Source organism: Podarcis pityusensis, assembly GCF_964106645.2.
Source record: "Podarcis pityusensis genome assembly, chromosome: 3".
Lineage (NCBI taxonomy): Eukaryota > Metazoa > Chordata > Lepidosauria > Squamata > Lacertidae > Podarcis > Podarcis pityusensis.
Genome location: NC_138026.1, coordinates 88,651,082 through 88,673,001, shown reverse-complemented (window position 1 = coordinate 88,673,001; position 21,920 = coordinate 88,651,082). Strand labels below are relative to the sequence as shown.

General features: G+C 41.1%; 2 protein-coding genes across 5 annotated transcripts in view; one reads left to right on the top strand and one right to left on the bottom strand.

The window, feature by feature from the left end:
- BABAM2 (BRISC and BRCA1 A complex member 2) overlaps window positions 1-18,349 on the bottom strand; it is a 129,787-nt gene extending 111,438 nt beyond the window's left edge. Inside the window, exons 1-4 of the mRNA XM_081000256.1 lie at window positions 18,268-18,349; window positions 15,800-15,952; window positions 10,308-10,384; window positions 2,962-3,056 (exon numbers count right to left, since the gene is read on the bottom strand). Of these exons, the coding sequence (XP_080856382.1) occupies window positions 2,962-3,056; window positions 10,308-10,384; window positions 15,800-15,927 (300 nt within the window). The 5' untranslated portion in view covers window positions 15,928-15,952; window positions 18,268-18,349. The remainder of the gene's footprint in view (window positions 1-2,961; window positions 3,057-10,307; window positions 10,385-15,799; window positions 15,953-18,267) is intronic.
- A 141-nt stretch (window positions 18,350-18,490) lies between these two features.
- RBKS (ribokinase) overlaps window positions 18,491-21,920 on the top strand; it is a 64,945-nt gene continuing 61,515 nt past the window's right edge. Inside the window, exons 1-2 of one of the 4 annotated variants that reach the window (XM_081000299.1) lie at window positions 18,499-18,767; window positions 19,175-19,218. In XM_081000299.1, coding sequence (XP_080856425.1) covers window positions 19,208-19,218 — 11 coding nt within the window. In that variant the 5' untranslated portion in view covers window positions 18,499-18,767; window positions 19,175-19,207. Of the gene's footprint in view, window positions 18,768-19,174; window positions 19,219-21,920 lie in introns of all 4 variants that reach the window. The other 3 variants (XM_081000298.1, XR_013984537.1, XM_081000297.1) reach the window with 3 other exon arrangements.

Genomic DNA, 21,920 nt, shown 5'->3' with positions numbered 1-21,920 from the left:
GTGTCTCCGCACCAGCCATAGTTTTTATGCACCTCTAACATGTCCTCTAACCTTCCCACCCCAATAAGTCCCCTTCCTCATAGAGAATTACTCCAGCTCACTGATCCTTTTAGTTGCTCTTTTCTGCAGTCTCAGAGTCTCTGTGTAATGTATGAAAGTAGCTCTGAATATACTACAAATTATTTAACATTCAAATTGTAACCATGCAGTGTGTCCCCTTAAGTGTACACAACAAACAATTGGCTAGTATTTCTTGTTCTCATAGTCCGAAATAGACTTGATCAACCAAACTTATACTTAAAAGTAATTGCTATTCACATACAGATGGCAACCATTTTCTGCATGCTCAATTGATGAGCAACCACCAATTGGCGTGGCTCCTTTTGGACCCAGAAGATGGGCTCTCTATAGATGCTTGCAGGGTCCAGGAACAGAACCCCAGCGCAAAATGGTCGCCGCCTATAAATCAGCTTGCCTCTAAGTAAGCAGACTTTGGATGACAGTGTAGATGAGAAAAGTTTTACAACTTCTATCCCAATACAACATATTATTGGTTTCCTTTCCAATTATAAAATGTCAAAAATCAAGGCAAACTGTATTGCTATATAGGGGGAAAATCAAAACAAAAAGGAACCCCCGTAAGAAAGATATTTCTGTTCCAAGTAGAACAGAAGTTACAAACTGAAAAAAAAAATTTTTTTTTTAAGGGGATTAACTACAGCTAATTATTTCCTAAATGACATGCACTAATCAGACAAATTACATGTTTTACTTGAACATTCGCAAGCAGTTACTTTCTCTCTGGAAAAATTCTTATGGTCCAATAATTAGAACCTAAAGGGCACAGAATTGCTAATTTCAATGATTTCTCTTTAAAAAATGAAATTAAAAGGCAGGAATTAGAAAGATACTTCTTTTCAACTTGCAAAATGTGCTTCTAGGAGACTCACTGCCTCCTAGCTAAGCTTCAACATTGAATGCATACACAAACTGTGGCTTAACATAGGGTGGCTAAACTACAGCCCTCCAGCTATTGCTGGATTAGAACTCCCCTCCTTGACCATTGGTCATGCTTCCTGGGGCTGATGGGAGTTGGAGTCCAACATCTGCGGAGCCACATGCTAGTTACCCCTTGCTTTGCACTACTGTATATGGATAAAACTACTGCATTTATATAAATGTATTACTTGGATGATGCCAGATCCTTATCTCTAGCCATGGAGTAGTTTCTTTTCATAATATAAACATAGTGCAACAAAAACAGTTCCTCAAGGGAGGGATGATCTGTTTACCACCTTAGACAATGACATCCCTTTTTTCTGAAGGGCTATCCATCTAGCATACTTGATTCTTGCATCCTCCCTTCCTGAAAGCATGCCTATCCTTATTACAAAACACACACTTAAATCTTCAGCTTTCAGTGTGTTGCCTAACAGGATGAAACCTGGAGTACACCTTCACTTCACGTCCATGCTTCAAGGTATGAATACAGAACCTCACCCTCACAAATAGTACTTTCTGTACTATAGAATTAGCCCTTCTTAAAACCTATACAATGTTTATTAGAGGGAAGTCTAACCTATTATTAGGCCCACAGCAAGGCGTTTTACAATGAGAGGGCTAAAGACGTCAGATGAAACGTCTCCCATGGCCTCTACTTCTAATCTTCCCGAATGAATACTGTTCCATGCCTTTGGTCTCTACGACTCCACTCCCGGGATTGCAAGAGATGGTTATGTGGAAAGAGTTCCTCAGAGTTCCCCACTACAATATCCTACCCATACAGTGGTGCCCCGCAAGACGAATGCCTCGCAAGACGAAAAACTCGCTAGACGAAAGAGTTTTCCGTTTTTTGAGTCGTTCCGCAAGACGAATTTCCCTATGGGCTTGCTTCGCAAGACGAAACGTCTTGCAAGTTCTTGTGAGTTTGTTCCCTTTTTCTTAAAGCCGCTAAGCCGCTAATAGCCGCTAAGCCGCTAATAGCCGCTAAGCCGCTAATAGCTGTGCTTCGCAAGACGAAAAAACCGCAAGACGAAGAGACTCGTGGAACGGATTAATTTCGTCTTGCGAGGCACCACTGTATAAGAACTAAACCCTTCTTATCCTTGAAAGGTCTGTTGTCTCAAGGCACGAATGTTGCGGTCCACAAAAATGAAAAATGGATTGATCATGAAAGGCAGAAAAGTGACAGTGGAAGTCCAGCTCAATAACAGTAGCAGGAAAAACAGATAACTCATCAGAAGAGGAAAGATTACAATGTGATCACTTTAAGGGCCATGTGGCAGCAGATTTCTTAAAAAAAAAAAGGAAAAGGTAGAAGTATTGAAAACCCAGAGGAATATGCAAACTTTTTCAGCAGATGTCACAACTCTGTCAGGCAATGGAAGTCTCTCTCCAGGATTGTAGTTTTTAGCTAACCGTAATGTATTCTCTACGAAAACTAACAGTTACCACAATTATTCAATTGGTATGCTATAGAAAAAATGACCAACTATTGACAGCACCCGGATTCACGAAATTTAGGCAAAATCTAATTTACATTAGTATAATAAAAGAACGTACATGTATTAAGGGAGCAGCGAAAATGCAAGACTGAAAATCTTTGTTGGGTTAGCAAATTTCAGTTTGACTTTTTTTAATTGGTTTTGTGCGTTTTCAGCCCGCTGCTGCAACCAATAGCTGAAGGTACTTATTAATTATAATTATAATAATTCAACCACATCATTAGCAAAATGCAGTTAAAAATACAGAACACATTATAATACAAAGAATCCACTAACAACAATTAGAGCAATAAATAAGCAACTTAGCCCCACCACCAAATGCCTGCCAGCACAGGCAAGGCTTGCCAATATGAAGGTGGGTGAACACACGTCATTCCAGAGCTTGAGGGCCACGGATAAGCAGCCAAGTAGGTGTCTGTATAAATGACAGCACACAAAACACTAGAGATGTACTCACATGTAAAGCTGAGGGATCAGGAAGGAACTCAGCATCCTCTCCAAAGATGAAGTCAGGAGGCAGTTCTGGATAGTAGGCATTAAAAATTATATCCCCTAAAACAAGCAAACAAGTAAGGAAATAGCTTAACTACCACAATAGCAAAGAAAAGTCTATACACACTGACTGCATTCAGGTGCAATGCAAGTCCATGGTGAGGCTAAACTATTAGCAATATCTAAAGCACTTTCTGTAAGACAACTTGTATACATAAATTCTATACTTAAAAGTCTCCCACATCTTAGTCCGGAAGATGTATTGGCTCCTTAAAATACTGTTCTAATGGAAAAAATTTGTTACTATGAACCTGTCATATAATATAATATTAATGCTACCTTTGAAGACCATTTGGAAACTGCAGTTGGTCTAGAATTATTGTTGATATTTTTATTAAAATTTATTAGACACTTTCTCTCGTTGCAGGCAACTCAATGCAGAGGTCAGACTAAAACTATCCATCACAGTGACTCCCAAGTGGTTTCCAGGCAAGTTGATACATGAAGAGCCACCTGCTGCCAAGTGTGTACCTGTCCAGGTACGCAGGTCATCACCCAAGTCCCTGTTTCATGTTCTGCAACCATAGGCTAGCTTAGGCAATCCCAGTACTGTTTCTTTTATTGCCCTCAGATTACAGAACAGCTTCCCAAGGGAGACTCAGCTGGTCCCTTCCCTGGCATCCTTTCTGATACAGTACAAGCAAAATGCTTCTCTCTTCCAGAGAACCCGTGAGAAGCAAGGGCTAACCCACTTCAATTGTAACTTTTTGTTCTCTTACTTATTACTTCTTTATGTGTGTGTTTTCTGTTATCTTTTAAGCTCCCTGGGTGCCTTTGAGGACAGAATTAGTCAGATATACATTTTAAACATAAGGAACATAAGGGTGCAAGGCTTTGTCTCCCCGCCCCTTTGCCCACATGTATGAAACTTATTTGCTATTCCAATATAGATCAGAGGTTGCCAACCTTTGTGGACCAGTGGGAACATTATGAATTTTGAGAACATGCTTTGGGAGCCAAGTGAGTGTGTCATAGCGCAAGGCTGCTTGAGGGAGGGGAGGATGGCAGAACACAAAATTAGAGAGCACTGTCGGAGTAAAGCTTTCCCCAAAATTTTATTTTCATACTAGAAAAGGTTTAGTCTGTTGCATTTCTGCCTGACACATACTGTTAAAGGCACAATAACCCTTTATTCCTCAATGACAACACTAAATCAAAGCATAGGCTGTCATCCTGTACCTTAGAGTAAACCCCATTAAACTCTAAGAGATGTACTTCTCAGTAGACATGTATACCAGGGTACTGTAAGTTAGCTATACAGTGAAATCTTAATGAGTGTCTGATCTTTAGCTCCTGCACAGCTGAAGACATGACTAAGCCCCTTTACAAAGTTTTCACCTTTGCCTTTGGCGAGAAGGGGGCAGGGTTCTTTAATATCACCCACACTTATTGTGCAGTAGTATTAGCAGAAAATTACAGTGGTGCCCCGCAAGACGAATGCCTCGCAAGACGGAAAACCCGCTAGACGAAAGGGTTTTCCATTTCTGAGTTGCTTCGCAGGACGAATTTCCCTATGGGCTTGCTTCGCAAGACGAAAATGTCTTGCGAGCCTTGAGATTTTTTTTCCGCTTTCCCCCCCTTTATCTAAGCCGCTAAGCCTTTAACAGCCTTTTAGCAGCTAATCCGCTAAGCCTTTAAGCCTTTAATAGCCGCTAAACCGCTAATAGCGCTAATCCGTTAAGCCGCTAATAGGGTTGCTTCGCAAGACGAAAAAACCGCTAGACGAAGACACTCGCGGAACGGATTAATTTCGTCTTGCGAGGCACCACTGTACTTTCAGGGACTACCTGATCTCAAGACAATCCCGCCACGCTAAAGATGCATCCAGGTTGCTAGGGAAAAGGAAGGGCAAACTACAGAGATTCCAAGGACTAGAACATAAGATAAAAGCAGAAAAAAGCACACTAAATGGGAGCAGGAAACAGCAGCCCTTTACAACCCCAGGGTCTTGCAAACAACTCACCAATAACAACTCTTACCCATTGGCTAAAAACACTGACAAGCAGCAGCAGTCAGGCTGGCTCATTCACAGAAATCACTTAGAAGGGTACCTGCACATTTTACTTCCTAACTTTCTTACTAGGAGGGCTAAATACTATTTTTTAATGAAAGTTCAGAGCATGGGTCCCTGGCTCAGGGTGCCAGTAAAGACTCTGCTTGTGTCATGGTGCCCATGGGTACTGTGTTGTAGAACCCCGATTCTAGATTGTAACTGTATTGTATTCATTACAATTCAATTGTGGTTAAATGATTCAAGGTTACTTGAATCCGAGCCTCTGTTTTTTAAGCATCACTTAAATGACAATACTGCTGGTTCTTAAATGGTTGTGCTCTGTTAATTATATGCTTATTATATTGTATTTTCTACTACAAGCAGCTTTGGTTTTAACAGGAAAGTGGAGTATAAACATAGCAAAGAATAAACTAAACTACATCTGCAAAGTGCTAATCTTTCTTAATAGATCACAACGAGGATTGATAGCCTTGGCAAAATTGGTATTTCATGAAGTTCAAGAGACTATGAAACAAGGACAGACAATAAATCAAAGTGGCATAAACGTGCAGTTTGGAGGGATTTGTTCACATCTGAATGCCAAGAAACTTTAAACAATTAGGGAACAGTGTAAACTAGCTATCAGTTTCAATACAAGATGCACTGTGTTGCCACAAAGTCAATTCCTAACACGGTAAATTCAGTTTTCCCATTGACTTCCAAGGAGAGAAAAAGTCAAAACAGCGGTACTTCCCAAATGCCAACTGATTAACACACCAGAATAAGCTACCTGGATTTGAAGTATGGCAGCTGTTGTGAATGATAATTTGGAGGAGGAAAACTGATCTCTTACAAAGAGGATGCAGTGGTTAGCCGCAAAGGAAGTAGGCACTTCAGCTTGTACTCAGCACCAATCTCACAAGACAAAACCATGAACACTTCAGAATGTTCCTGTTACGACATTCAGTGACCATTTTTCATAAAATTATTCTGCTTTCAAAAGATAACAGCCACACATCTAGCAACAGGATGTTTGGTGTTCCTGTACACTGTTGTCTGCTTATAGTAATAATTTCCACAAGTGCCAATTATGAATGTCCTTTGCCCATCAAAAAACATTTTGTTCTGAACCACAAACACTGTCATTCATAATGCTTCCACATATTAACACTTTTCATCTGCTACTTATTTGCAGCTATATCACATCTATATTTGCATGGGTTTAAATATGCATTCTCTCTTAGCATAGATTTTTCATTTGAGTAGATCTGACTCAAAAAAACTTGCTGCCAATCTTGCTGGATTTGTAAAGAGAGGCATGTGTAATATTGGGAAGTTGTTATATTCAGCAGACCATAACACTGAAGTATATTCTTTCTTGGTACTGTTGCAATCCTATAAGGACCCAACAATAATCATCATGGGACAGGTCTCACCTGTTGCTCTGTAACTGTTTTAATATTGTGCATCACAGTCTTGTCACCTCCAACTTCACCACCATCCTGTACTGTAGGCTAGGTTAAAATAGCAAACATCATTTAGACAGCTCCATGGATGAACAGGGTTTGAACTGAGGTCTCATCGTGCCTCCCTGTACAACCCTGGCTGTTTTGTTTTAAGGCACCAGGGGTGAGAAACATGTGACCTTCTAGATGTTGTTGGACTGCAACTCCAATCACTCATTGGTCATGCTGGATGAGGCTGAAAATTGGAGTCTAATTACATATGAAGAGTACATATGAAGTACATAGGTTCCCCAGGCTAGTTTAAGAACAGTATGACTTTTTAAAAAAATCATTGATGTGAAATCTTTTTCTTCATCGTATATATCCAAATACATGGAACTATGCCACTGGAAATTTACCTGATATCACAGAAAAAGCCTAATGTTTTGTTTCAGACAATTCAGATTCTGTTTTGTGACATAAGATGTTAAAAAATTCATAAATTGCCCAAATAATTATTCCTTTTCAGATATAATGCAGTTAGGAAAAAGCTGCCACCTGAGTTTATGTGTAATCTCAACATTTAAACTGTATAAACACGAACTCTGGATGATAAAACATTTCCTACATTTTAGGAACACACAAGCTTCTGTGCTCTACTAAAATACACAGACTACTTGCTACTTGTTTTCCAGTTGTCTTTTACTGACAATTCAGAAAGCCAGTCTTAGCAACTAGTATAAGATGGTAGAATATAATTTTCTTCTTCTCAGCGATTACATGAGTATATATGAAATAGAAAAAAGGTGCAAGAGTAGCGGTTAAACAATTTACATTAGCTTACAGTATGTTCCTCTTGTTCAGATATATTGGTGCAGCTTGCACAGGTCAGAGGCCACCCAGGCACCTTAGAAATAATGTATCATTCTCATTGGGTGGCCATTTAAACATGAATGACAGAGGCTAGTAAACACCAATACAAAGAGGCCTGTGCATGTTCAGGCAACTGAGAACGAAGCCCTTGAACTAGGATGAAATAGACGACTTATAAGGCTAAGGCAGTGTATACACCAGAATGGTAATACGCACATGCGTCACACAGATCTGATTTTTCCATGCAAGCTTTTGTGCATGTCTGACAACAGAGGAGAACTTTCAAATGAACTTTGTCTCAAGAGATTTTTGTTTTCCAGCTACACTACTGGGCAGTGCTTGAGGGAATGTATTCATATTGTGTGCTGTTGTCCCCTTGCCTCAATTAGTACTTCCTCAATCACTCCAAGTTCAGGAAATCTGAGGGTCACTGTGGGAATGCATGCAAGCATTTGTTCACCTGTGCCTAACACATTTTTTAAAATCTTTTTTTAGATACGGGTTTTCCAATATACCATATTACACAAAACACTGGGTTTATTAAAAGAACTCCAATTGTGTTTGCCCCACTTTATCCATCAATTGGGAATGTCCAAATTAAACAGGGGGTAGGGAGCAATGGCTGCCACTTGGATGAGGACAATGACATGTGAATGTGAAAAACATGCACACCTCAAATCCACTTTAAACTGCTGTGTGTACACAGCCAAAAAGACTAACATCAAGCACATCAATGGCTAAGCCCTCTTCTACAGAGTAAATACTGATTTCTGAAAAATTATTTCTACACGAGGCCCAAAGAAGTCACCTGTCTGAATCTCCCACATGACAGCAACTCATGAAAAATGATTCCCCTCATTAATATGGGCCTTGGTTTATTTTGTCTAACTATCTGATATATTTTAATAAACTTACCTGGAGAAGGAATTATGTAATGAATGCTAGTGTGTCATGAGGATATTCACACCCTACCTTGAAGCTGAAGCTTGGATAAGATCAGCTTCATGTCCTTTGTATATGAGCTCCCTATGGATATTCTAGAATCTGATAGCTGGCTACCAAACCAAGCAATACTCATGACCGCTGGGAGGAGCACAGAGAGAAGAAACATCATGGTGCATATATAACAGTGAAACTGGGTGCCTTCATCTTCCCCAGCTGTAATAAAACATGCCTCTCTCATATAGGTCTCTACAGCCACAGCAGGTGCTGTAACTCACCAACGGTTTGACCTTACCCTCAATGACACACTCTCCCATTGTTTCTTGAGAAAGACAGATGCCAACAACTCATTGCCTTTTTAGGAAATGAGCATTGCATTTGTTCAATTACAGCAATAAAGAAATTAAAAGCTATACTTGCTCCTTTGTTTCCTGATGCCATTTTTCTTTCATGTGACTTGCACAATTAACAGTTTCAAATATCTCAATCTAATATAAAACCACACACAGGCAACAGAATGAACTCCAAAAGCGGTAACCCACAAAACCAGATGCTACCACATCATGTAAGATGCCATCTTTAACTCCACTGAATTAGATGTTTCCACCACTGATGTAATAGGTTTGGATTGCATCTTAGGGGGTGATTCACTGACCACTTCCCACTTGCTTTCTCCCACTGACTTCAAAACACTTTCTTGGTTTACGGTCCACTTTAAGAGTGATGTGATGTGGAGTGTGTGAGAGGGATGTAGTCCAAACTGAGATCTGTCAACCAACGCCTGTACAGAAGAGACACTTACTAGAAAAGCTTCACCATTAGAACAACAACTGTCCACAAAAAGCAACCAAAAAGATCAATAGAATTATAAACTCCCCTATTCTTAAAACAGAGCCCCACATACTGCCAGAGACTGATGACTGCACAGGAGAGAACTGAGACCTTTGGAAACCTGCTTGCCAGGCTCAATTCCTCCACCTCCCAGGACTAAGGACCTGGGCATACATCCCTCAAGGCCAAATGCCTTCCCCAGAAGAGACTCCACTGGGTTTGCTGCACAGGCAGATTTTTTTTTATTCCCCAGCTGCAACAGGGACAGATCTACTAGACCAACTGCCAGATCATGTCAGCTGCAGGAGAAACAAGCCCTCGCGGTTTAAAAAGACTGCACTGGAGGGGAGACCTGCCCTTCAGTGCCTCATCCAATCTTGCCTCCCCATTCCCTGTACTGCACTCTCTCCTCAAGCCAGGCATTTCTTGGATGCAGAACAAGGGCTGCAATGGCTGCTGTCGTGAGAGCCAGTTCCATAAAGCCTGGAAGCTTTGACAAGGTTGATTAACAAACTGGTAAAAGGGAGTCAATGCACATGCATATTTTAACAGATATAGAAGATGCAACAGAAACACCTCTAATCTGTTTATTTAAAACATGTGTTACCCCACGCTTCAACTTTACAACTCCCAAGGCAGCTTAACAATACATGGGGAGGAATACAACATCATGCTAAGACCACCGCTCCATCAGGGCAATCATTTTGGCTTGCCAGATGGGAAAAAACCCACCCTTCCTTCTCCTGTATGCTGTTCTGGCTAGTTTCCTGATACCCTCTACCCCGTGAGCTTATTTCAGGGGACACAGGGGTGGGAGGGAGAAAGCCTCATTGCATGAGCAGTACTCATTGTGCAGGGTTTCTGCTAATGGGACTCACTGGTTCAATTATGTTCATTAAAAATACATAAATAACCAAATGATCAGCATATAAAAAAATAAACACATGGCTAAAAGCAACAGAAATGTATTTTCATAAACCACCACAATTAGAACAGAGTTAACAAACATTATCTAAAACATTTAGGGGAATAGAAATGTTTTCTATTAGTCTTGTACCAAATGAAGGTTCAGCACCATGAAAGCCTCCCTGGGGAGAGCATTCCATACAGGAGCACTTTCCCCAGTTAGTCTCAGAAGGTAGTTGACTTTAAAGTTTGAGCACTTACATTTTAGTGTTTCTCCAGCATATGGAATATGCAACTTAAAGCGATCACAGCTGGGCCCAAGAGTCAAGGACATGCAGCTAGAAGGGAAAGAAGAGGGAATTGAAGGACCAAGATGCACACAATATCAGAGTCTGATCAATGAGCAACACGCCCAGATTAAATGACAAAGGCATTAGATAAAAGCATAGGAAAACCAAAGTAATCAGAAATCTGAAAGTCATGATTGGTGTCGGCTTTTATTTACTGTAAAGCACTCAAAGTATGTAAAGTACTTTAGAAATAAAAACACAGTACAGGATCTCTTGTCCATTCCAGTTGCTCCTGTTAACAAATAAAAGTAGGAAACTGCTCCTCATCTACATTTCCTTATGTGTTCTTCAATACTTTTATTATTGTTAGCTGCTCTGAGCCCGGCTTCAGCTGGGGAGGGCGAGATATAAATAAAATTTTATTATTATTATTATTATTATTATTATTATTAATCGCTCCTGTCCAAAAAGAAAAGAGCAATGGCTGCAACAGTTCCTCCATATACTGCATGTGGACTTGCCTTCTCTCAAGGAAAACATCCCTATAATATAATAAAATACCTAATACATACCTCAGATGGCTATTATGGCTGCAGTCCTATGCACTGCCATAGGTGGGAGTTCAATGAATACAGTGGGGGGTTACATAAAAGTAAACATGCATAGGATTCACTTGCCTCTTTAGTAAGCCATTCAATAACCTTCTCAACCCTTTATTAACTGACTTTTATACGATACAAGGAATTATTCTGTGTCGTTGTCACATTTATGCTATAGCCTTGCTGTATTCGGGGTTTTTCCTTGAAGTTTTCATTTATAAATATGTATGTCTTTATTATCTTATATAACATCAGACTTCCTCCCCACCCCACTTCACACATCTGACAAAAAATTCAAAAAGGTTGATTTTAAAAAACCCAAAGCCGTTTGGGGATTCTCTGTGAAGAGCTGCTAATAGGGATGATCTAAAAATAACTCCAGCGTACTGCCATGGGCACCTTTGGCCATGCTCAGTGTCACTGCTCACCACTAAACAGTCATCACATGTCCCCAAGATGTAGAGAGGGAGAAGAGAGTTGGCAGTGGATACAGAATCAAAATCAAGCAGTGAGTGACCACCAGTGCATGAGAGGGTTGCACCCCAAGCAGAAACACTGGCCTGCGAATAATTTCCCTTGTGGTCTACCATTAAAGGCTCCACATTTAAGTTTCGCCCCAGCATGGCCCGATATTCTAAACACCTATTCAAACTCATGGACAGATACATCTTTTGCACTGAACTCCCAACATCCATTGAAACAATCACAAATGCATGACATTTAACTTCACAAGTTCCCTATAACACATCAGCAGCAGATTATTGCTTATTGGACATCATACTGAGCAGTAGCTTGACATGTGATTCCAATCTTCCTTGTAAATCATAGATTTGAAGAGTGTTTAGTCCAGCCTCATGTTCAGAGCTAGAGCATACCTAATAAAAGGTTGTCCCCACCCCTGTAAGTAATTGGGTTCCTTGTCAAACTGATCTTTCAGGTATTTCTTCCAAGGTCTCATTAAAATCTACCTTCCTATAACTTGCACCCATCAATCTAGTCCTGCTGTCTGGGGCAGCAGAGGACAAGTCTTTGCTCTCTTCATTTGACAGCTCTTCAGACATCTGAAGAATGCAATCATGCCCACTGTCCCTGCACCCTTGTCTTCTCATCTTCTAGATAAACATACCCAGTTGGAATAAAAAAGGTATTTCTGATTTTGCAAATAAACCACTTCATTTAGTTCACTACAGAATAGCAGGGGGAGAAAGGATAATATACTTTACGGTGTAATAGAGATAATAATAAGAGCATCCTTAAAAGCAACACTAAGTATTTTCCAGGCTGGTAAGATTCTGCTTTTTAAAAAACACACATATATATATATATATAAATAAAAATACTGGTCTAGAAATGAGAGCTAACAGCAGCTGCGGCTACATTTTGTCAAATTACTTTTTGATAAAGCTACACAAGAGATTTCAAAAGCAGGTACTTTCTGAGCAAAAAGTATTAGTTAGCAAAATACTTTTAAGGAGCTACAAATGCTGTCAAGAGAAAAGGAAGTAGTAGTGAGAAAATTGAGCATTAATAGTGGTTCCCAAGATATAAATCAAATAGATGCAGGCACCATACAAGAAAACTGAAGCATATCCTGCAACATTTCCTGGTTGTGTAAAGTCGTATCTTGCTTGCTTTTGCGCTGCCCCCATCCACAGAGTAGAGAAAGCTTATCCACAAGTTTGCCGTATCATATTATGAGCCTTCTGTAACAGTAGTTCTAAAATATTAAACTTTGGGTGCTTTGGGGGGAGAAAGTGTCTTGAAGTTGCCCAAGTTACACATTAAGATACTTAAAGGCAAACTCAAACTCATTTCACAAAACCAACACAGCTGTGTTAGCACCAAAAAAATAAGATTTGGAAATATGACTGCCCCTCACTACTATGCTAAATAATGGCAGAAATACAGTTAGCAAGGGGTTCAGCTTATCTAGGCTAAATAGACAGTTGCCTTGTTGTAGCAGAGTTTAACTCTGCCTGATGGATCAAGTTTGCAGTCTGAGAGTGCTCCTGGATCCTGTAGGCTCCAAGAAGCCAAGGTAGCAGCCATGGCCAGAAACATTTACATCATGCTTTGGCTAGTATACCAGCTGGACCGTCTCCTAGAAAAGGCCACCACTATGCATGCCATTATCAACTTTGGACTGGACTACTGCAACGTACTATATGCGAGGATGTTTTCAGACACTTTGATCAGTACAGAGTGCAGAAGATAGAGTTCGTGATTCAGATGAACCAGGATTATTCACTGGTTGTCAATTAATTTCCAAGACTATTTCCAAGTGTTTCTTTTACCTTGATGCCTGTCCCCTTTTTAATTTTTAGCCAAGCCTGTAAAGCTGAATGTGCACAAGTTAAATGTATTTAAGTTGCGAGTTATCTGTGTTGAAATGATACGGTCATTATGCCTGGTAGCCACTGACAGTCTTATCTTTCAAGCCACTTTCAAAGATGTGGCTATCATCACATCTTTAACTAAGTGCTGTGTGCAAAAGTGCATCCTTTAGTCTGCCCTGTATCTGATGACCCTTTCTTCTAATATTATGATAGAGAGAACATAACATATCTTTCTCCACACAATGCATCATCTCTCACACACCTACCATGTCTAACCTCATTCACCTTTTTCACAAGCTAAAAAGACGCAGATGTTGTAACCTGTCCTTGAGCTCCTTCCTTGATCATTTGGCTGCCTTTTTCTGCAACTTTTCCAGCTCTGCAAAATCCTTTCTGAGACATGGTGACCAAAACTGTACACTGTATTCCAAGTGTGGTTATTTGGTATTGTTTTGCCAGTTTTATTTTATTTATTCCTTTTCTAATTACACCCAATGTGGAATTTGTACCTTTTCAATAGCGATGCCTAGATTTGCAATTCACCGCCCAGGTGAGCCACACCTGGCTCCCTCTTTCAGATGAACATGTATGACTTAGGCAGTGGTCAACTTCGGTAGTTTTGAATCTCGCTACTGCTGGTGTTTCAATTTATTTATTTATTTTACTATTTTTTATGAATTTGTTGGTTGGTCGTTGTTTATTTTTATCTTATTATGGGTATTATTAGTCACCTTAGGTGTCTTGAAATAGGCTGAAAGAGACAGCATAAAATATTTAAATAAAATAGGTTACGGGGTGTTTCCCAGAAAAAGCAAGACCTATTCTATATTAAAATTATATGAGCAAATCCCTAGGTTAAGAACGTGCTTATTATGTTGTGTGAGCTGTGCTCAATTATTCCCCACAGCTCAGAAATGTCAGCTGTCAGAACAGACCCACTAATGAAGAAATCAGCACAGAAACATGTCATAGTGTTCGTGCTTGACAGCAGTGTCAGCCACTGAAATTTATTACTATTGCTTCTCTAGACTTGTGGTTGTGGCTGATACAACACCAAGTTATACTGAGGGTTCATTGGACATCAGTAATGTATGCAAAGTTACAGCTACCATCCTACATCTATTGGTGGCCTTCTGGCCAGGTAGAAGAGTCATGTTTAGGAACATAGTTCACCTAGCTCAATACATTGTATGGAAGCAGCATTCCAGGGTTTCAGATAGGGGTATTTTCCCTATGTAAAGATTTTGGAGACTGAACCTTGGACCTTTTGCTTGCAAAGCATGCACTATATCACTAAGCTGCAGTTCTTTCCTAAAATAAAAGTTCTTCCTCAGCCCAATCCTAGTCCTAAGGTAAAAAAGGTAAAGGACCCCTGGACAATTAAGAGTAGTCAAATTTGACTATGGGGTTCGGTGCTCATCTCCGCTTTCAGGCTGAGGGAGCCGGCATTTGCCCGCAGACAGCTTTTTCGGGTCATGTGGCCAGCATGACTAAACTGATTCTGGTGCACGGAATACCGTGGCAAGTGCCAGAGTGCATGGAAATGCAGTTTACCTTCCTGCTGCAGCGGTACCTATTTATCTACTTGTGCTGGTATGCTTTTGAACTGCTAGGTTGGCAGGTGCTGGGCAAAGCAATGGGAGCTCACCCCGTTGCATGGATTTGAACTGCTGACCTTACGATCAGCAAGCCCAAGAGGCTCAGTGGTTTAGACCACAGCACCACCCGTGTCCCTAGATCTAGTGCTAAACCTCCATCTAGCATTATTGCCAACAGTAAAAGATGAAAGGTGGTATTCAACAACAAGAAAATTCTTACACAATATAACTAGCATTTAACAGTAACATCTTAAGAAAAGTTAACTTTGGGCAAGCCCTATTTTTCAGATTATGTATAGCCAAATACTTAAGACAGGCATTTAGGGTTGGATACAAAACCAAATGTGATATGGAAATTAAATGCTCAAACACATTAGATTCATTTCTGAAATCAATTACAGTGGTGCCCCGCAAGACGAATGCCTCGCAAGACGGAAAACCCGCTAGACGAAAGGGTTTTCCGTTTTTGAGTTGCTTCGCAGGACGAATTTCCCTATGGGCTTGCTTCGCAAGACGAAAATGTCTTGCGAGTCTTGAGATTTTTTTTTTGCTTCCCCCCCCCTTTTTCTAAGCCGCTAAGGCGCTAATAGCCTTTTAGCAGCTAAGCCGCTAATCCGCTAAGCCTTTAATAGCCGCTAAACCGCTAATAGCGCTAAGCCGCTAAGCCGCTAATAGGGTTGCTTCGCAAGACGAAAAAACCGCTAGACGAAGACACTCGCGGAACGGATTAATTTCGTCTTGCGAGGCACCACTGTACCAAGCTCTACCAATGAATAATAATATTAAATCCAATTGTGTTGCACTACACATCACGATTTCTATAGCCTTGCTAAAACTTCTTAAATTTCTTCATTCCAAATAAATTGAATGTGATTACTGACAACAAAAATTGGCACATAGACATTATTTGAATTCATTGAGGGCACTTACCCAGATTTCAGATCTGTAATCCTTAAACAGTTAGTTGCATCCAATCCGACTTTTCCATTCCTGACCACATTAGAAACAAAAGGAGAAAGTGCTGGAGATATTCTGTGCAAAGCAACTTCAGGGGACATCCTAATCTGCAAGGTGCACACAGTTCTGCAAGGAAAAATAATTGTGAACGTATCAAAGAGTAGCCACACCATTTCTATACATATTTTAAAAGAGACGACTCTTGAGACCTGACACACAAGGCAGGGCCAAAGACGAGGTTAGCAAGGAAAGGATGATGAAAGCAAGCAACTTTTTTAAAAAGGCTGATACAAGTAGGGGCCAAGGGAAAGGAAATGGAAGCAAAGCCTGCTGGGAACAGGGGGCACATTTGGGCTAGCTGCTGCCCATCCACTTGGCTATGGTCCACAGTTATAGCCACACAACCATTTGCACTCCTAATATTTAGTAAGCATCTCACTCATAAAACATGGTTCTCTCATTTTGTTCAGTGGTCCATTATAAAATACAACACAACTTATGACCTAACAAGATGAGAATAGCCCACCACTGACTTGATAAATCTTCTGGTTCTGCTGGTTGCTTGGGGTGACAAAAGCAGAGGTGGAGGGGTGGTTGTCAGGCTCTTGGCAGACAACTGTATCCAGCTGATGGGCTGTGCTCAACTCAGTGTGTCACCAGTTGTGCAGGCCTGATAGTTACTTCAGCAGTTGGACAGTGCCCTTTTTATTCATCTCTCAATGAGCTTAGTGACCATTAACACATTTTAAAGTTTACCAGAGTATAAAATTTACCTACCATTCCAAACAATTTACTAAAATACCTTGTTAAGTCAGAACCGAGATCAAATATGCTGTGCTTATTATTTTTATCCAAATAAAACTGAAAAAAAATATTGGGAGAAAAGTGTTTCTTAGTAACAATAGAAAACTTAATGTGCTTTGAATTTCTGCCCAAATACTACATATGAGATTGAATTAAACTTTGTAAGTAGTATATAACAATATTCATATAAAAGTGCAGAAGACTACAGTGCTGCAAACAAAACTGAACATTTCAGAAATAAGATAAATGGTTAAATGCCATTGAATCATTTCCCACTTTTATTTATAGATTCATAAATTTATAAATTGTTTACACAACCCTCACATGAAGCTGTCTTATCCCAAGTCAGAGCACTGGTCCATCTAGCCCAGTACTGTCAACTCTGACTGGAAGCAGTTCTTCAAGCTCCTATCCTCATATCGATGGTAGGCAGCTGGCACTTGTTTTTGTAGGGCACCCTTACCTTTGACAGCTATGTGTTGTAAAACTCAACAGTTTTCCTCAACATAACATAAAATACTCATACTTGGCATGCACAGATAGCTGTTCAAGCGCCGAATGCACACTTCACACACGTCATATCACAACAACCTTACACGGTAGACTAGAATTATTATACCTGTTTCCCAATTTTGAAATGTTAAAATGACTGTAAAATTAGTGAAATGTATAAACTTGGAAAGTGTGTGTGTGTATACTTAAAAGAATTATTATACCCATGATTCTAGATTCAGGTAGGTAGCTGTGTTGGTCTGATGCAGTCAAAATAAATAAAGAATTTTTTTGGTCCAGTAGCACCTTAGAGACCAACTAAGTTTGTTCTGGGTACAGTGGTACCTCAGGTTAAGAACTTAATTCGTTCTGGAGGTCCATTCTTAACCTGAAACTGTTCTTAACCTGAGGTACCACTTTAGCTAATGGGGCGTCCTGCTGCCGCCGCCATGCGATATCTGTTCTCATCCTGAAGCAAAGTTCTTAACCCGAGGTATTATTTCTGGGTTAGCAGAGTCTGTAACTTGAAGCGTCTGTAACCCACTGTATAAGCTTTTATGTGGTCTCTAAGGTGCTACTGGACCAATTTTTTATTTATTTATTATACCCATATTGCAGATGCAGCGGATCCAGTTAAATGGCTGCTTAAGCTCATGGCAGAGATGATGCCTGAGCCAGGGGACTTATCCACTACAACTGGCTTTCTACCTGTAGCAAGAATGAGTGGCACATGAGCCCAGCAAGGGCACCAGCTGCTGCAACCCTGCAATCTATTAAGAAACACAGGAAACGGGTATTATGAGCAGCAGTATTGATTCATAAATTAACAGCACCTACAAGTAAGTGCAGCACAAGCCTTACACACAATTGGTAGTGGCTGTTTCCTATAAAACGGTCTCCCCCCCGTCAAATGCCGAGGTCTGAGGGGTTGTTGTCCCTTCCCCCCCCCCAGCCAAGCCAAGCCCCTTCCTTCATGCTTTGCTCCCCTAATAAGAAGAGAAAGAGGAGGAGTGGAGAATCCCCACCAGCATCCACCCACCCCACCCAGCCTGAAGGGGAACCATCTTTGCCCCCCACCCCACCCCCTGTTGCTGTGTGTAAAGGGAGACTGCACGGGGGGGGGGGAGAAGTACGGGCAAACAAACCTCCAAGAAACCCAGCAGCTGCCACTCGCCTTGCCCCGCGCGCCTGCGTAGACCCTCCCACTCCGCCCAGCACGCTCCTGCGTGCGCGCCCGCGCGCCAATCTCCTGCCGAAAAGCCAAGCGCGCACCCGATAGGCAGTTTTTTAAAAAAAAGAAAATCGGGGCTTCCGTGGATATATAGGCGACTAAAGCGCGCCTGAAAAAAAAAAAATCGCGCTCGTTAGAACGGGCAGCAGAGTTATAATGGGGTGCTCTGATAACGGTGTGCTGAGCTCGCTCCGCAGTCAGAGTTCGGGAAAGCGCAAAGTAAAAACTCAGGCGCCTTGGCGGGCGCACATAGCGGGCAGGCGAAGGACTCCCCTGTGGCAAAGGTTGGAGAGCTAGTGCCCAGGCAGCTCAGGTAGATGCGAGTCAGGTTAGGTGCTGTGGTCCTAAACCTCTCTCTGACATGGCAGCTGCTGAGCTCGTGGTGGTGGGATCCTGTATGACTGATCTGGTGAGGTTAGTATGGCAAATGGGATCCTCTGCTGCTGCTGCTGCGCCCCTTGTTTTACCAGCTGGTTCGGTTTTCTTAAGGCTCTTCCAGCGAAGTGGCTGCAGAGTCCAGGGAGAGGAGGAGGCATGTTGGAGGCTGCAGCTCCGCAAGCCCAAGCCTCTGGAAGTAGAGAGAAGGGGGAGGGAAAGAGCAAACTCTGGTCTTAGTGGCGAAGTTCATCATGGCCAACTGGATTGGAAAGAGTTCCAAAGAGAGCAGGAGCCCCAAGTGAACTGGTTTCTCTCTTCCCTCCACTGCAGTTTGCTTGAGGGGCTGATGTCAGGTGGCAGTTGAGGGGCAAAAGGCCCGATGGACTTCATATTTCAGCAGAGCTGACAAATGGGCTCACTCTCTCTCTCTCTCTCTGCTGCAGCCTAATAGATGTCATGGAGGTTTCTTCTGAAGCATGCCTAAGATGTACACTTGGAGCAAGTCCCTGTGAACTCTGAGGGTAGCATGCAGCAGTGCATGTGAGCCATTCAGCTAGCACAATTTCTCTTTCCACAATGGAACATTCTCCTTTCCACACAACCCCAACTTGTTCTGGGTCCTGTCCCCCGCTGCCACCAAACCCTCTGGAACAGACGTAGGGAAGAAAGTAATGAGTAATCCTTTTTCACTTGCACCAATTCTGGAACTAATTATTGCACTAGCACAACTATTTCATGGCATACCACCGGTGCTTTTTTTTTCTTAAAAAATGTTTAGGGGTACTCTCATTTTGACTCAAGAAAATCACCATTTTATAGTTCAAATCGGGGGGAAATGAATACAGTAAATGGACAAAAGTACAAAGATTAACAAAATGTTTAGGGGTATGCATCCCCCTGCGTCTCCCCCCCCCCAAAAGCACTGCATACCACCCGGTGTGACTTACTTCTGAGTAAATATGCAGAGGGGTGGTTTCACTGGTACACGCATAATGTGCTCCTAATAAGTCCAAAATAAATACTATCCTTTTGTAATTGCAGTCGCCTCTCTGCACATATTAATTGAACTGAAGAAGTAGGGAAAAACTTTAGTCATTTGTGTGTTGACTGTGAATACAAATTGTAGTTAAAGTACCTTAAAAATTATTTCTGAGGCAGAAACCAACTTTAATTTGTGAACACATGCAAGCTTTTGAAGTAATTTTAGGTTCACATAGCTTTTTTTGTGTGAGCTGAAAAAAAGTTAAAAGTTCGCATATTCTTACAGTTCCGTGTATCCCAGTGAAACTATCAATGTGGACTTTGTCGTTTCAGTTCTCATGAGTTAATATGTTAATAACTCTTAGTGGGATATACAAGCAGACCTGAAGAATTCTAATTCCCCATGCTCAGTGTGACTCAAGTAACCATATTTCTTCCAACTAAGACAAAAGTACCTACTTTGCATCATGTGCACTGATGAAAATGAAATAACCTGCTGTTTATACAGGAAGAATAAGGTACAGTCCACAATGGATCCCATGTTCTGCCATTATGTATTCTCCATTCCCTGACATTATTTACTTAGTATCCCATTTTTTACCAGAGTTAAAGAGAAGTTCACAACAGTCGTAAGATGTATAAGATCTATCAATAGCCTTACAGTCATAACGACAAACAAAAATACCCCCAAGAACATAGGAAACTACCTTATATCAAGTCAGGCTTTTTGTCCATCTATTCTTTCTGGGTGTGGCTTTCCAGGGTTTCAGGCAGGGATGTTTCCCAGCACCTGCCACTGGGTCCTTTTAAGTGGAGATGCCTTAAGGTTGAGCCTGGGCCCTTCTGCATGCATCGCAAGTGGTCTGCCACAGAGCTATGGTCCAGTGGAAACAGGAATATCTGCCTGATGCGCTTTTGCCTTCCTACTGCAAATGAAAGTATTGTTCTGAGACCAATGTGACCTGCTACAGAATTGATGGGTGACTTACTTATTTAGTCAATAATTTCCAGGAGCACTTTCTTCATTTGATGGATTGTTGATGACTGCTTCAAAATTCTTACAAGTGTCTTTCAGAGGATTCTGCAGCATGTTCTAAGGCAGTAGCCTTGAATAATTTCAAACCAGGGACCCACCTTTAGCCCAAACATACATTGGGAGACCCATTTCTTTTCTCTTTTTTGCCACCTGCTGTTTCAAATCTCCTTAGATCATGGCCCCATGTTGGGTCCCAGCTCACTAGCTGAAGATCAGTGGTCTAAGGCAGAGATGGAAAACTTTGGACCACATGTCTCTATCTGGCCCTTAAGACTCTCCCTGTTCCTCTGGCCACATCTCTTACTGGCCCTACTCAAACCCTCAAGTAATTTTGTGTGGCTAGAATGTTTCCTTGGTCTCTGATAATTTGTCTTGTTTGGATGAGGGCTGGAGAGGTGTGTGTATGTGTAGAAACCTCTGGTATTCGTGTGCCTAAAATGTAACCTGTTGTGCAAAAGTAAGTCTTCCATCCATTGCTCTGCCCGCTATAGACCAGTGGCTGCTAGAAGGTTGTCCCTGAAAGAATGCAGTCCTTGGACTGGAAAAAACAAAAACCCTCCAACCCTGGTCTAGGTTGCAGTCGGCAGACAAGCACACAGCCAGGTTTGTTAAGCTCACTTGTCACCCTAGAATGCTTCCATTACTTTTCTTCAACTATGCATTTCAGGGTAAATCAGTAATAGTTCCCCAACAGTCTTTCAGGCAGCATATCCATAATTATCTATCTTCTCATCAAGAAATCCCTGAAGAGTTTCAGTTAAATCCCAGAGTTACTCGGAACACACTTTGCAAATACTAATTTAAGCAAATATTTGGAGCAGATTACATATTACTGCTAATGAATAGCTTTTATGTTTGTTCCCTAAAACTAATTAGACAAGGAAGAATAAAACTAAAATAAAAAATAAAATAAAAATATGCTATCTTTTGCAAAATTAAAAACACTTTTGCGTCCACACTGACTTAAGTACAACAAAGAAAACACTAAACAGATTGGTTTAAAATCTGAAACTTATGGTTTATTGTGATGTTCAAACACACACTGTTTTCCCCCACTGCGTTCTGTTGTATTGATTGTCAATGTCAGTGACTCTATAAAGCACCCCTGAATTTTGGCATATGTAGGTTTCTTCCCCCCGGAAAGTTAAGGCTATAATACCATTACTTAATTA